Below are 15,900 nucleotides of genomic sequence, written 5' to 3'. Positions count from 1 at the left end.
ATTCTGTAGCTTTATTAAAATTTTTATTTTGCAGAAGAGTTATAAAGTTACTACATAGCTTCAATATGCCCTTCACCCTGATGCTTCTAATAGGATCTTATAACCTTGGACATTTTTCAGAACTAAGAAATTAATATTGACAGTGGTGCGGTTTACTAAACTACAGACTATAATATATATATATATATATATTTATTTATTTATTTATTTATTTATTATTTATTAATTAATTAATCCAGTCTTCCCATTAATATCCTTTTTCTGTTCCAGGACCAATCCAGGACACTAACTTGCATCTAGTCATCACGTCTCCTTAGTTTTCTCCATTCTCTGACAGATTCTGTTTTGTCTTTCATGACCTCGACACTTTTGAAGAGTGCTCGTCAGGCATGTAAAAGTCTCACGATTTGAATTTGCCTGGGGTTTTCCCATGACCAAACTGAGGTTCTGGGTTTTAAGGAAGGGTACTGCAGTGATGAGTGCCTTTCTTGTCACATCTCAGCATGACTTACCACCTCCATCATCTGCTTAAGGCCGTGTTTGCCAGGCTCCTCTTTGTCAAGTTGCTGTTTTCCCTTCCCATGCTGTTTTGTTAGAAGCCAGTCACTAAGCCTCACCAACACTCAATGAGAGAGAAAATGAGCTTCACTTCTTGGATGATGACATCGGTGAATAGAGGCAGTTTTAGTTCTTCCCTCCCTGGTTTTTTTTTTTTAAGTAGCTAGGAATCCAATACCTTGTTGAATAGAAGTGAGAAAGGACATCATTATCTTGTTATTGATTTTAAGGACATTTTAGCTTTTATTGCCTAATCATTAAGTATGATATTAGCTCAAAGTCTATTGTAGATGGACTTTATTATTTTACTCATATATTTTAAGTTCAACCTTCCTCTTCCAATCCTCATTTTTTGTGCTGGTATTAATACTCCCAGGACACACAACAACCTACTTTTCTCAGTATCTGTAATATTTGCCTATTATCCTCCCCCAAAAAAGTACATATGTTTTTAATAACAGGCTTTTAATTTTTTCTTAAAATACAGGTTTCTTAATTAAAACTCAGCATATTCCATACTATTTTCAGTTCTTCATAGTTTGATGGAATCTTGTTTGATTTTATTAGAAGTTGTATATATGGAATAAGTATTGATGCTTATTTACCCTAATTCAAACTATTGTCCCATAGTCAATGGAACATTTTTGAATGTCCAGAAAGAATAGTTTCAACTTTCTGAAAAGTTCAGGAATAGCCTAGGATTCTGTGGTTGTTTTTGAAGGCTGGAACTGTCCTGCTTCAAATTTTTCTTTGAACTTTAAGTAGTCTCTTCTTTTATCAAAATATTTTATCTGTGGAGAAAATGGGTTTGAAATAAGGGTAAGTTGTGCAGCTTAGATAGAAGCACAGATTTAAATGTAACAAATTCAATATAAATTGTATAGTGACATAAGTGATTTATATTCTAGAACCATTTTGAATCAGTGCATTTGATATTTAAGAGTCTCTAAAAAGGGTGAAGAACAGTGACTGAGCCCTAACCCTTTATGGATCTTGAGAATTTAAGCAATTCATGAAACTTCTTGAGAAGTGTACATGTGCTTAGACATGTGAAACTTGCCATGCAAGTTCAGAGTTCAGAGACCTCACATCATAAAACAAGAAAAATTTATACATTCTTTTAATCATTCCATAATTTTTATCAATTTATCTCATCCAGAAACATTTAAGGAGTCAGTTAAAAATTATATTTATGAACTGTGACTAAGTAAATTATAAAACTTCAATAAGACTTTTTATTTATATCCTTCTCTTGCCATAGGGACTTTGAAGTATCTTAAGACCTCATATCCTGAAACAGTAAAATCACAGTAGATAATCAAGGTCAACCACAAACCTGTCAGAGTATCTGTATGAGCTGCTTTACAACAAGGAGGCAGAATACCACACAATTTTGTCAGAATAGAAAACACTAGTTCTTTTGTTAAAAGTTTTCTTAAGAATCAAATCCTCTATTATTCAGTGGAGCCTGACTAAGTGAAAATTAGCTTAGACTGAGAATGTAAAAAACTTGTCTCAAGCCGGACAAGACACAGATAAAGCCAGCTGCAAAGTTACCATTTCACCTGAGGACACACTACAGCCATGGAGTATCCTAATAGACATAAGTGACTATTGCTTTCTTATTCACCACAAAATGCTGTACTTTAGAATCACAGATTGTCAGAAACTTGCTCTTAGAAGTTACCAGTAAGAGTGAAACATCCTAATTTTGCCTGGAGGATCTAAGGTACTTTGATACACAGAAGCAGCCCGGATTCCAATCCAGGTACAGGACTTCAAATAAGGGATTTCTGATTGATCATGACATTCAGCACTTGTTTTTGTAAAAATTGGACACTGGGTCTACTTCTCAGTCCAGAGCTGACGATGACTGTTTATACACAGCTTTGCTTTTAGCCATTTCAATTTTACCTAAACTCTACCCTTCCCCCAAATCCTCTAGCAACTCCCTTCCTTTGGTTGATGAGTTGCCCAGTTCCTCTGGTATGCAGTCTTCCTGGTCACAGCATGTTATAAATATGTCAGACTACACATTTACTCCTGGTCTTAGGCTGATGAGGCTGGGAGAGGTGTTACTTAGAAGGGGCACCCAATGAAGAAGTGGGTAATGTTCTTAAAATTTTTGTGGCAAATTAATAATCTTCGAATCTCCTGTCACATCTCTAGTTGCTGGACAGGCAATTCTATTTATGAGGGCCTATCAACATTTGAGTTCCAACTGGCCCAGAATTCAGCTCTTCTCCAAATGTTTCTCCTCCTCTACTATTTCAATGAACTCATCACTATCCACCTCTCTCACCACCTCTATTACTTAGAGGCCAGGTCCTCATTTTCCATGTGGATTAGCTCTTTAAGTGGTTTCTCTACCCTCCTCAATCTACCTGTCACACTGCTGGCATTTTTGAAACCCAGATCTGACCATGTCACTTGCTTGTTTTTATCTTTATTCTCTGGTTGTGACATCAGCTTGGAAAAGAACACAAATTTTGAAGTCATAGAGACCTGCAATCAAACTTCCCCTTTAGTATTTAACTGGTTAGCTGATCTTGAACAAATTATTTCACTTTTCTGAGCCTTAGTTCCTATTGTGTAAGCATACAATGGTACATCAAAAAACTGAAAATTAAAGCTAATGAAAACAAAATATCTCTCATAGAATGCACTCAGAGACCTTCCACCTCCCCCTACCACCCCACCTCCTCATACACAGCCCTGGAAAAATCTCTTTTTAATTCTACGGCTATTGGGTGAGCCGTCAACAAGGTAACACTTGAGGAGAGAGCACAGGTGCAAAGGGAGAAGGCTGAGGAGGGGACCTCAGTTGCACCCTGAACAGGAACGGCACTGCAGAAGAAAACAGTTCTGCATGGGAAAGTGGCTGTCACTGTCAAATGCTGCACAAGTCAATTAGAAGATATTGCTACATTACCCTCTGCCCACCTTTGCTGGAGTCATCTCTTACTTCACAGGTCCCTCTCATTTTCTCCAACAATACTCATGTGACTCTGGTGATTTCAGTGGCCACGTTGTTGATCCTCCAGTACCCTGGCCTCTCTGCTTCCATGTCCTGTCCTCCAACCTACATTACTCCCAGGATCAAAAAAGCCTGGAGCTTGTCCTCACCAATAAACAGCCCTTCCATAATCCCAATTCTAAGCATCCCATTTCTCACCTTTACCACCTCTTCACTTTCCCTGTCAGACCCTGATGCCAACAACCATCAACCCTGCCACCTCTCACTGACTCCTATCCCTCCCGTGTTCTCACTTGTCTTGTCACTCTCACTTCCCCAGTCACTCAGAATGAAGTCACCATCCCTGGCCTCCCATCACCTCTCTGACCCTCACTTCTGCTATTTTCTCCTTGCTGTTCCTTAAACACACTGAACCTGTTCCCACTGCAGGGCTGTTGTATGTTACCCTGCTCCCCTCCTGAAAACTCCCCTCCGATATAATTCCTGAAGCACAGGATGCCACCCTGTCTTTGGGCTGCACTGATATGGTGTCTTTCACCGAGGCTGGGAATGTGGGAGGAGAGGCCCTTTGGGTACAGGGTAGGAAGAGTTCAGTCTTGTATGTGCAGAGGTCAAGGCTGGGCAGAAACTGGTCTGCCAAACAGGTGCTTCTGGACTAGGAGAGTGAGCCAGGCTTCAAGCTATGGCTGTAGACAGAATTGTAGAGCAAGTAGCATAGAAGGCATCTTTAAAGGGCACTGGCATTTATCAAACACAGAGGAAAGCATTCATAGAAGCAGTGGCTGCTAGAGATGGAGGAGGAGAACTAGGGGAGTCAATTGTAAAGGGACCCAAGGAGATAGGGCTTTGATATGTAAACAGTGGAAATAGACTTTATGTCTCAGTTTCTAGAACACCAGGGAAACCTGTACTAGCTATTTTCATGGATCCTTTTCTTGCTTGACAGGCACGGGAAGCAGCATGTGGAGCAGGGAAGGTCATGGCATCTGGACTCAAGACTAATAAACTGCAATCCAGGCTCTGCACCTTCAAGTGACTTCATTTCAATATGTCTGTGTTCTCGTCTGTAAAACTGGATAACCGTGTTATTGTGAGGAATAAAAGTTAGGTGCCATATTTGCAGTGCTTACAGCATATGCTCAGGCAGTTTTAGCTGTGGCTAGGACGCAGTAACCCAAGAGGGCCTTGTGTCATGACAGCCAGTTAAAGAGTGGAAGACAGTAAAGAAGACTGGCTGGCCATCAGAAACCCTTTATAATGCAGAGAACAGAAATTGCCCTGAAAGTCAGGGAATGGGAGGGAGGGTCTACTGGCCACTAGATCAGAGAAAAATCAGTGGGTTTAGGGGAGGATACAAAAATAGGGCTGAAGTGTGACTTCCCAAGTGTGAATGGGCTAAGATGGCGATTTCCAACCATGGTTACCCAGCAGAATCACCTGCAGAGCCACAGCCCTTTTGAAAGAAGGTGAGTTTCTAGTTACCGAAATTCAGTAAACCTGAGGTGAGGTCTGGAACATAGCCATTAAAAAAAAAAATCACACAAATCTGATAGGCAACTTGAGTGGAAATCATGGCTAGGCTAGACAGGTTTCATAGTGCTAAGGGCTCCTGGGGAAATGTGAGGGCAGGGAGAGAGTGGAACCAGCCACTACTCTGGCCTTGACTTACCTCAGGGCTGGCTCTTACTCTGCACCACTCCCACTCACCCCAACAGCCTCAGGTCCTTACCCATTCCCAGCGCTGCCCTGCTCTAAGACTGCTAGCTCAAGAGCAGAAGGGGACAGCGTAGTGATGGTATCGTGGCCTTAAAGGAATTGGGTCTGACATCAGCCCAGAAGCCCAAATTTTCCGCCTACTTAAATCACAAGTTACTCTTAAGGCATCTACGTAAATCATCTATCCAATCAAAAAACCCTGCATTTATCAGTTTTCAGCTGGTAGGTCAAGTTAAGACATTTACTCTTCATAGTAATCCCATGAGATAGGCTACATTATGCTGGCTTTACAGATGAGGTCATCTAAAGCAACTCCTATCCACTGACTTACTACCAGGTCTGCCCACAACATGACCCGGACACTATCACAGTCTTGGGGTCTCCTTCAAGCCCCAGGCTCCTCATCCACAAATATTTAGTGTGAGAGAATGAGGACCCTAAAACTACTTCATTTCTAAAATGCATATTCTCAAACTTACACTCTGGAACAGCATGGTAGAGTGAAAAAGCACAGACAAATCCAGGTCCAAATCTTACATCAGCCAGCTGGGCCTGACTTGGAATTAGAGTTCTGCCACTTACCAATATTGAGCACGTATTTTGATGTTCTGAGCTTCACCTGCCTCTAGAAATTGAGAGCAAGCCACCCATCTATAACTGCACTGATGAGGGAGTATCAAGCACTTACACAAGAGCACTTAACTAAGCTCGAGGATGTTAGTTCCCTTTTCCAGCCCACCTCCTGTACTAAGGACAGGCAATCCAGAATAGGAACACCTGTCAGGGAGGTATCTAGGGCAGCCGGTGGCAAATCGACAGTATGAACATTTCTTCTACTTTATAAACTATTCTTTATATATTTGGCATATGATTTTGGGTGGGTCACTGGGAATACTTTACTTCTGACAGTAGCTTGAGGCCAATACATTTGCCAACTGTTGCCCAAGATTAAATATTATCCTTCAAGATCCCAGAGAAGTCTACCAATTTAGTGGGTTGGACTTTTCTGTATTGTCCATACATTTGTTTTGTTTTAGAATTACCTTTAAAGCATCAGGTGACATTTTCCAAAGGTATGCCTGATACAAGCCAAGATTACCAGTTTTCTCTGTGGCTCACAGAAACTGTTGATTTGACATCCCTCAGACAGTGCTTCACTTCATAGACTACCACTCGCACTGCAGAGCAAACAGAAAGACACTCACATCTGACTTACCCACTGTTGGGGACAACTGGATTCAAATGAGCTTCTCAACTTCTTACATTGTGAAGCATCGTCTGTGTTCTCATCTAAACACTTCCAGTATTCATCCCGGGCTCCCCAGCAAACCTGTCTTTCTTTCATAGATGGGGCTGCCATTACCAGGGGGATTAAGCTGTTGGTCAAAATAACATTCTATGTTAATAAGGAACTTGCAATTTGAGCGAAGGCAAGGAAAAAATACCGTCATTCCCTCCACCCTGTTTTTAAGTTACACCTCTGGATTTTAATGATCCAACTGAAACCGATCAGTTCTAAATTAACCATACCAGGAACACCGGCTTTTTGAAGCTTCTCTCCCTACCCTTCGTAATTTGATCCTCCACTGGGGTGGCAGCTTGGTCCCGTTGGAATTGGGTTCTCTCACCATTATTCTGTACAAACTCACCATTACATTAGGGCAGCTTATTTATTCCCACAAGCTTGTTTCCCCATCAATAAAAAGAGGGATAGCAGTGCCTCTTTTATAAGGCTGCTGTTGGAACCAAACTGCTGTACAAACGCAACAGGGCAAAATTACCAAGCAGTGAGACAGGGACCATGGGTGTAGTCAGAGTAGGGTGAGGGCCTCTGGAAAAAGACCCCTACCAAAACTCCGTATCAAACAGTTAAGTAAAGTCAGTCATAGTAATTCTCTAAAGTAAAACATAAAACTAGGAATATAAGCATTATTCAGTGAAGATTAATTAAAACTTAAAAAGCCAAGAGTAACTTGGCCTGGAATGTTTGAACATCCCCCAGATAAAATACCTCAGCATAGCCTATGTCTTGTTTGTGTCAATTAAATGAGGCTATTGTAAAATTTACTTTAGCCTACTAAAAGGCCCAGTTTAACTTTATTCAGATGTTGCTTTTCCTCCTCCAGACCCTAATCAAATAATATATAACCTGAGCAATTAATATAGCAAGCAGGCCCAGGCGTAAACAACATAGTGAAGGGCAGAATAAGATTGCATTTTAAAACCCAAGAAGTTAAGAAGTAAAATTCCTAACTTACTATTTAGCAAACAGACAATAACTCAGCCCACCTTGAGAGCAGGACAGGAAGACTTGACTGATATGCTCCCAAACCAAGAAACTGCTATTCTGGGAAAGAATCAAAGCAGTACATTTCTTACATTAACTCTGCAAAATAGTCTGGAAAATTGATAACTTAGTGTCTCTTCAAAAAGAAACATTTAGAGACCATTTGGTGGGTCTGCATCCCTAGCTCTTTGTCTCTCACCCGCCTATAAACCCCCTAGACAACGCACCACTACGGACTCTCTTGTACCCTCCTGGCGTGAGCCAGGAGCTCTGTCCTCTCACTTTACCTCTAAATAAAAGCCTTTCCCTGGCTCTCCTACCTTGACTGTTTGCTAAGAACATTCTTCGACTCTGCAAACAAGAACCCCGGCATCAGCAGGACAAGGAGTACTACCCAGTCCGGCCGAAGTGACCTCCGGGGCTCATACTCCGCGGTTGCCCGCCGGTACCCACAAGCAAGCTGACCTCTCCGCCAGCCCGGCGCAGACGGAGAAAGGGCACGCAGGCCAACAACGGGGAGGAGAACGCGGAGCAGAGTCTGGTGCCGGAACCTGGGCCGGACTGCGCGCAAGCGGCGCAGAACTCACGACCTTCCAAGAAGGTAATTCACGCGCAAATTAGCCGGTCTCCTTATGACCCTTCCGGGCTACCGTTTGCGCTCGGGGGCGGGACTTCCGGCTCGCTTTCTTACCTTTGGCTGACTTCCGCGCCTGCTCTGAGGAAGGAGGTGGTGCGGGTTAACGGAAAGTGTGAGTGAGAGAGTATCTGTCGCAGCCGAGCGGTGACGTCCTGATGCCCCTCCCCACAGTTTGTCACAACCTTGAGGAACTCTGCTCCTTTGTGAATCAAAGTTTCTCTGTATATCTCGTTCAGCGCCGCTCGGAAGGTCAAACCTGCCGGACGAAGCGGGTTTGTGTGGAAGCCTGCACCTGAGCGATGAGAGCTGGACGAAGCGTTACGGATGAGAACTTAACTCCTCGTTTCTTAGATTAAGAAAAAAAGAGAAAGGACGGAACGGCCCCGAATGAGGCAGGTGACGATCCAGGATACCTGGCAAATCAGTGACCAAGCTGAGAGTCCAGGGCACCGGGCTCGCAGCCCCCCGGTTGCGATTTCATCCTGGTGCGCTTCTCACCATCGTCATCACCTCAGCTTGAACCCTGCGGCTTGCTTCTATGGCTGGAAAAGATCCTTTTAGTTGGTATTTGGAGACATCTAGTGTAAGAATATGAAAGCAATGTTCCAGTCTGCTGAGATGTGTGAGGGATTATAACGAGCCTGATTAGAGATCCCGGCTAGGATTCCTGTACTGTGGATCTGAGATTTGTGATAGGTGGTACAAATTGGTCAGGAGAGTTGGGAAAATAAATTTTTGTATTTCTGTTCTAATCTTTCTTGTTTTAATCTTATGCCCCAAACGCCAAGGGTATTAAAAAGAACGAAAAGAGCTCCAGATATTTTGAAAGGATGGTATTTTAAATATATGAGTTTATATCTCTCAGCAGTATATTTAAAAGCACATTTATGGATAAAGATTAGTCGTCTGGTTCTCCTAAGATTCCATCTGCATCATCTAGTCCTCTTGAAGGTCCAAGTGCTTACAAAACTCAAGCAATTTAAAGTTCTGCACTCAGTGCTGTTATTTGATCTTTTCTAAACTCAACATGCAGATCTTCAGGGTGGCTGTGTGAAGCTAAGTATCACCAAACGTAATAGTTTGGAAAGTATTTGTGTAAAGTGTATGAGTCTTAATACTGGATTCTTTATCTTTACTAAAGCAACTCATTTCTTTTACACTTTATATAAACTGCCCTTGGTAGGCAATATCTTTTAAATGTGAATGATGAGGTATAAAAGGGATGGAAAGTCTTGGTGACTTATGAGTCAAAAAAATTAATATATTTTCAATTTTAAGTTTATGTGTACTTAATGGTAAGTGTATTAAAGTACATAAAGTGAAAGGACAGAGTTACAAAGAAAAAATACTATGGTCGTTTAGGGTTTAATGAGCCTTTCTCAGAGATGAAGGCAAGCAAAAGAAAAATCAATAAGGGTATAGAAAATGAGAATAATATGACTTACAAGCTTGACCTAATTAATATATACATAGAATACAACCAAAATCAGAATGTATTCTTTTAAAGCAAACATGACACATTGCCAAAATTGACCACACATTTAGCTGTAAAGCAACCCTCAACAAATTTTAAGCATTGAAATCATTCAGCACGTTTTTTGACACAATGCAATTAAGCTAGAAATCAATAAAGAACTGTAAGAACAAGGCCATATAACCTATAGTCAAAGAAAGAGTCATAATGGTATTGAAAAAATATTTCGAGCTGAAGAATAAAATACAAGAGCAATACCTGTGGAATGAAGCATAACAACTTAGGGCAAAATTTATAGCCTTAAGTAAATATATTAGAAAAATTAGCTGCAAGGTCTTTAGCTAAACATCCCTTTTCAAGAAGTTAGAAAAAGAGAGCAAAATTAAAGTAGAAGGAGAGGAATAAGAACAAATGAATGAAAGGGGAAAGAAAAGTAGAGTGCCAGAGACAGCCTGTACTGGCTCAGGGGAGCCAACTGTGCACATCTCATCCCAGCTCCACGGTCATGACATCAAGTGGGTAGCTTGCAATTGTCCACAATGGGAGTATGCACACTATGGAAATCACCAGACAAGCTAGTATTATGTTCAGTGCCACTCCTGAATGTAATACATTCATAAAATCCAAAAGTTGAATTTTTGGGGGGAAATAACTAGTAAAATTGACAAGTATCTAACAGTATTGAGCAATTAAAGATGTTAACAACCTGTATCAGTAATGAGAACTATAGAGTCCAGAAAAAGAACATCTTGAAAACAATTTAATGTAATTAAAATTTAGGTGAATGTACAAATTTCAAGAAAAAGGCCAACTTGCTGACTCAAGAGTAGAACATAAGAATAGTCCTAAACCATTGAATAATTTAAATCATTGGTAAAGAATCTTCACACATCAATTCCTGGTCCGTGGCTCCACGAGTAAATTCCTGTAAACTTCGGGATAATTTCGTTCTCATTGTGTAAGGTTACCATAACTTTTGTACTAATTATAAAATCCCTAAACCTCTGAAATACCGAATTCTTTGGAACTCAGTTGAAAAATGTGACTTAGTACCGTGAGACTCCTTATAGTCATTATTTATATATTATTTAGATGACTAATATTTTGCTATAGAAATATGAATGTGTAAATATTTTTTATTACAGGTGCTGTTTCAGTTCTTGCTTTGAGTGTTACATAATTAATATATGTTGCATGTTTCATAGTACTTTTCCAATATCCAAAAAAAGTCTATATCTGGCTCTAGAGATTTCAGATAAAATACATCAACCTGAATGGAAGAATATTTTTATGCCTTTGGGGTCTAAAATAATTTTCTTTCTTTGGTATCATTAATCTACAGTTACATGAACAACATTATGGTTGCTATACTCCCCCCATCATCAAGACTCCACCACATACCCTACTACAGTCACCATCAATCAGGGTAGCAAGATGCTATAGAATCACTACTTGTCTTCTCTGTGTGGTACAGCCCTCCCCGTGCCCCCACACACACAATGCCTGCTAATCAAATGCCCTCTTTACCCCCTTATCCCTCCCTTCCCACCCAACCTCCCTGAGTCCCTTTCCCTTTGGTAACTGTTAGTCCATTCGTGGGTTCTGTGAGTCTGCTGCTGTTCTGTCCTTCAGTTTTTTCTTTGTTCTTATACTCCACAGATGAATGAAATCATGTGGTACTTGTTTTTCTCCACCTGGCTTATTTCACTGAGCATAATACCCTCTAGCTCCATCCATGTTGTTGCAAATGGTAGGATTTGTTTTCTTCTTATGGCTGAATAATATTCCATTGTGTATATGTACCACAGTTTCTTTATCCATTCATCTACTGATGGACACTTAGGTTGCTTCCATTTCTTGGCTATTGTAAATAGTGCAGCGATAAACATAGGGGTACATATCTCTTTTTGAAACTGGGCTCCAGCATTCTTAGGGTAAATTCCTAGGAGTGGAATTCCTGGTTCAAATGGTATTTCTATTTTTAATTTTTTGAGGAACCGCCATACTACTTTCCACAATGGTTGAACTAATTTACATTCCCACCAGCAGTGTAAGAGGGATCCCCTTTCTCCACATCCTTGTCAACATTTGTTGTTTGTCTTTTGGATGGTGGCCATCCTTATTGGTGTGAGGTGATGTCTCATTGTGGTTTTCATTTGCATTTCTTTGATGATTAGCAATGTGGAGCATCTTTTCATGTGCCTGTTGGGTCTGAATTTCTTCTTTGGAGAAGTGTCTGTAGAGATCCTCTGCCCATTTAATTGGATTATTTGCTTTTTGTTTGTAAGGTGTGTGAGCTCTTTATAATTTTTGGATGTCAACCCTTTATTGGATATGTCATTTATGAATATGTTTTCCCATACTGTAGGATGCCTTTTTGTTCTATTGATGGTGTCCTTTGCTGTACAGAAACTTTTCAACTTGATATAGTCCCACTTGTTCATTTTTGCTTTTGTTTCCCTTGCCCAGGGAGATATGTTTATGAAGAAGTTCCTCATGTTTATGTCCAAGAGATTTTTGTGTATGTTTTTTTCTAAGAGTTTTATGGTTTCATGACTTACATTCAGGTATTTCATCCATTTTGAATTTACTTGTGTATGGCGTTACACAATGATCCAGTTTCATTCTCTTACATGTAGCTGTCTAGTTTTGCTAACACCCTCTGTTGAAGAGGCTGTTATTTCCCCATTGTATGTCCATGGCTCCCTTATCATATATTAATTGACCGTATATGTTTGGGTTAATATCTGGACTCTCTATTCTGTTCTACTGGTCTGTGGGTCTGTTCTTGTGCCAGTACCAAATTGTCTTGATTACTGTGGCTTTGTAGTGGAGCTTGAAGTTGGGGAGCGAGATGCCCCCTGCTTTATTCTTCCTTCTCAGGATTGCTTTGGCTATTCAGGGTCTTTGTGGTTCCATATGTATTTTAGAACTATTTTTTCCAGTTCATTGAAGAATGCTGTTGGTATTTTGATAGGGATTGCATTCAATCTGTAGATTGTTTTAGGCAGGATGGCCATTTAGACAATATTAATTCTTCCTAGCCAAGAGCATGGGATGAGTTTCCATTTGTTAGTGTCCTCTTTAATTTCTCTTAAGAGTGTCTTATAGTTTTCAGGGTATAGGTCTTTCCCTTCCTTGGTTAGGTTTATTCCTAGGTATTTTATTCTTTTTGATGCAATTGTGAATGAAATTGTGTTCCTGATTTCTCTTTCTGCTAGTTCATCATTAGTGTATAGCAAAGCAACAGATTTCTGTATATTAATTTTGTGTCCTGCAAGTTTGCTGAATTCTGATATTAGTTCTAATAGTTTGGAGTGGCGTCTTTAGGGTTTTTTATGTATAATATCATGTCATCTGCAAATAGTGACAGTTTGACTTCTTCTTTACCAATCTGGATTCCTTGTATTTCTTTGTTTTATCTGATTGCTGTGGCTAGGAACCTCCAGTACTATGTTGAATAACAGTGGGGAGAGTGGGCATTCCTGTTTTGTTCCCGATTTTAGGTGAAAAGCTTTCAGCTTCTCGCTGTTAAGTATGATGTTGGCTGTGGGTTTGTCATATATGGCCTATATGATGTTGAGGTACAGGCCCTCTATACCCATTTTCTTGAGAGTTTTTATTATGAATGGATGTTGAATTTTGTCAAATGCTTTCTCAGCATCTATGGAGATGATCATGTGGTTTTTGTCCTTTTTGTTGATGTGGTGGATGATGTTGATGGATTTTTGAATGTTGTACCATCCTTGCATCCCTAGGATGAATCCCACTTGATCACAGTGTATGGTCCTCTTGATGTATTTTAGAATTCAGATTGCTAATATTTTGTTCAGTATTTTTGCATCTATGTTCATCAGGGATATTGGTCTCTAGGTTTCATTTTTTGTGATGTCTTTGCCTGGTTTTGGTATTAGGGTGATGTTGGCTTCATAGAATGAGTTTGGAAGTATTCCCTCCTCTCCTATTTTTTGGAAAACTTTAAGGAGAATGGGTATTATGTCTTCTCTATATGTCTGATAAAATTCAGCAGTGAAGCCATCTGATCTAGGGGTTTTGTTCTTGGGTAGTTTTTTGATTACTGATTCAATTTCATTGCTGGTAATTGGTCTGTTTAGATTTTCTGTCTCTTCCTTGGTTAGTTTTGGCAGGTTGTATTTTTCTAGAAAGTTGTCCATTTCTTCTAGGTTTTCCAACTTGTTAGCATATAGATTTTCATAGTATTCTGTAATGATTCTTTGTGTTTCTGTGGGATCCATCATGATTTTTCCTTTCTCATTTCTGATTCTGTTTGTGTGTAGATTCTCTTTTTGTCTTAATAAGTCTGGCTAGGGGTTTATCTATTTTGTTTATTTTCTCAAAGAACCAGTTCTTGGTTTCATTAATTTTTTCTGTTATTTTATTCTTCTCAATTTTATTTATTTCTTCTTTGATCTTTATTATGTCCCTCCTTCTGCTGACTTTGGGCCTCATTTGTTCTTTATCCAGTTTCAATAATTGTGACTTTAGACTATCCATTTGGGATTGTTCTTCCTTCTTTAAATAGGCCTGCATTGCTATATACTTTCCTCTTAGAACTGACTTTGCTGCATCCCACAGAAGTTGGGGCATTCTGCTGTTGTCATTTGTTTCCATATGTTGCTTGTTCTCTGTTTTAATTTGTTCATTGGTCCATTATTAGGAGCATGTTGTTAAGCCTCATGTGTTTGTGAGCCTTTTTGTTTTCTTTGTACAATTTATTTCTAGTTTTATACCTCTGTGATCTGAGAAGTTGGTTGGTAGAATTTCAATCTTTTTGAATTTACTGAGGCTCTTTTTGTGGCCTAGTATGTGGTCTATTCTGGAAAATGTTCCATGTGCACTTGAGAAGAATGTGTATCCTGCTGCTTTTGGGTGTAGAGTTCTGTGGATGTCTGTTAGTTCCATCTGTTCTAGTGTGTTGTTCAGTGCCTCTGTGTCCTTACTTATTTTCTGTCTGGTTGATCTGTTCTTTGGATTGAGTGGTGTGTTGAAGTCTCCTAAAATGAATGCATTGCATTCTATTTCCTCCTTTAATTCTGTTAGTATTTGTTTTACATATGTAGGTGCTCCTGTGTTGGGTGCAGAGATATTTATAATGGTTACATGCTCTTGTCGTACTGACCCCTTTTCATTTTGTAATGTCCTTCTTTGTCTCTTGTGACTTTCTTTGTTTTGAAGTCTATGTTGTCTGATACAAGTACTGCAACACATGCTTTTTTCTCCCTATTGTTTGCATGAAATATCTTTTTTCATCCCTTACCTTTAGTCTGTGTATATCTTTGGGTTTGAAGTGAGTCTCTTGTAAGCAGCATATAGATAGGTCTTGCTTTTTTATCCATTCTATTACTCTGTGTCTTTTGATTGATGCATTCAGTCCATTTACATTTAGGGTGATTATCGATAGATATGTACTTATTGCCATTGCAGTTTGGATTCATGGTTACCAAAGGTGCAATAGTGGCTTCTTTACTATCTAACCGTCAAACTGTAACTCACTTATTAAGCTATTACCAAAACAGTCTGATGATTCTTTACTTCTCTCCTTTTTTATTCTTCCACCTCTATTCTTTATATGTTAGGTGTTTTATTCTGTACTCTTTTGTGTTACCTTTGACTGCTTTTGTGGATAGTTGATTTTATTTTTTGCCTCTAGTTAGTATTTGGTTGGTCTGCTTTCTTTGCTGTGATTTTATTTTCTCTGGTCACATCTATTTATCCTTGGAGTACTTGCATCTAGAGCAGTCCCTTTAAAATATCCTTTAGAGGTGGTTTGTGGGAGGCACATTCCCTGAACTTTTGCTTATCTGGAAATTGTTTAATCCCTCCTTCAAATTTAAATGATAATCTTGCTGTATACTGTATTTTTGGTTCAAGGCCCTTCTGTTTCATTGCATTAAATATATCATGCCATTCTCTTCTGGCCTATAAGGTTTCTGCTGAGAAGTCTGATGATAGCCTGATGGGTTTTCCTTTGTAGGTGACCTTTTTTCTTTCTCTGGATTCCTTTATTACCCTCTCCTCATCTTTGATCTGTGCCATTTTAAGTATTATATGTCTTGGTGTTGACCTCCTTGGTTCCCTTGTGTTGGGAGATCTGTGGGTTTCCATGGTCTGAGAGACTATTTCCTTCCACAGCTTGGGGATGTTTTCAGTAATTATTTCTTCAAAGACACTTTCTATCCCTTTTTCTCTCTTTGTCTTCTGGTATGCCTATAAAGCAAATATTGTTCTGT

The 15,900-nt window shown here is 39.6% G+C and overlaps 1 protein-coding gene across 3 annotated transcripts; it reads right to left on the bottom strand.

Annotated features, from left to right (window-relative positions):
- Positions 1-743: 743 nt before the first annotated feature.
- LOC118929297 (cytochrome c oxidase assembly factor 6 homolog) lies at positions 744-8,207 on the bottom strand. Of its 3 annotated transcripts, none has more exons than XM_057505728.1 (3): positions 8,004-8,207; positions 6,468-6,627; positions 744-1,349 (listed from the first exon to the last, which is right to left on the bottom strand). In XM_057505728.1, the coding sequence occupies exons 2-3, from the start codon at positions 6,609-6,611 to the stop codon at positions 1,254-1,256; spliced, it is 240 nt and encodes a 79-aa protein (XP_057361711.1). In that variant the 5' UTR covers positions 6,612-6,627; positions 8,004-8,207; the 3' UTR covers positions 744-1,253. The 3 variants fall into 3 exon arrangements, with proteins under 3 accessions (XP_057361711.1, XP_036775152.1, XP_036775153.1); XM_036919257.2 differs by having other exon boundaries at positions 7,859-8,206; XM_036919258.2 differs by having other exon boundaries at positions 7,992-8,206.
- Positions 8,208-15,900: the final 7,693 nt, after the last annotated feature.

Source organism: Manis pentadactyla, chromosome 8 (assembly GCF_030020395.1).
Source record: "Manis pentadactyla isolate mManPen7 chromosome 8, mManPen7.hap1, whole genome shotgun sequence".
Lineage (NCBI taxonomy): Eukaryota > Metazoa > Chordata > Mammalia > Pholidota > Manidae > Manis > Manis pentadactyla.
This window is presented reverse-complemented; position numbering and strand designations above follow the sequence as displayed.

What these genes read in the sequence shown, in the direction of transcription:
- LOC118929297 (XM_036919257.2), bottom strand. Translation starts at nt 7,911, where the DNA reads ATGCCGGGGTTCTTGTTTGCAGAGTCGAAGAATGTTCTTAGCAAACAG. An exon ending in GTTCTTAGCAAACAGTCAAG is followed by an intron (nt 6,628 to 7,858) that starts GTAGGAGAGCCA and finishes TTTGACCAACAG; the next exon opens with CTTAATCCCCCTGGTAATGG. An exon ending in CCAGTTGTCCCCAACAGTGG is followed by an intron (nt 1,350 to 6,467) that starts GTAAGTCAGATG and finishes TTTTCTCCACAG; the next exon opens with ATAAAATATTTTGATAAAAG.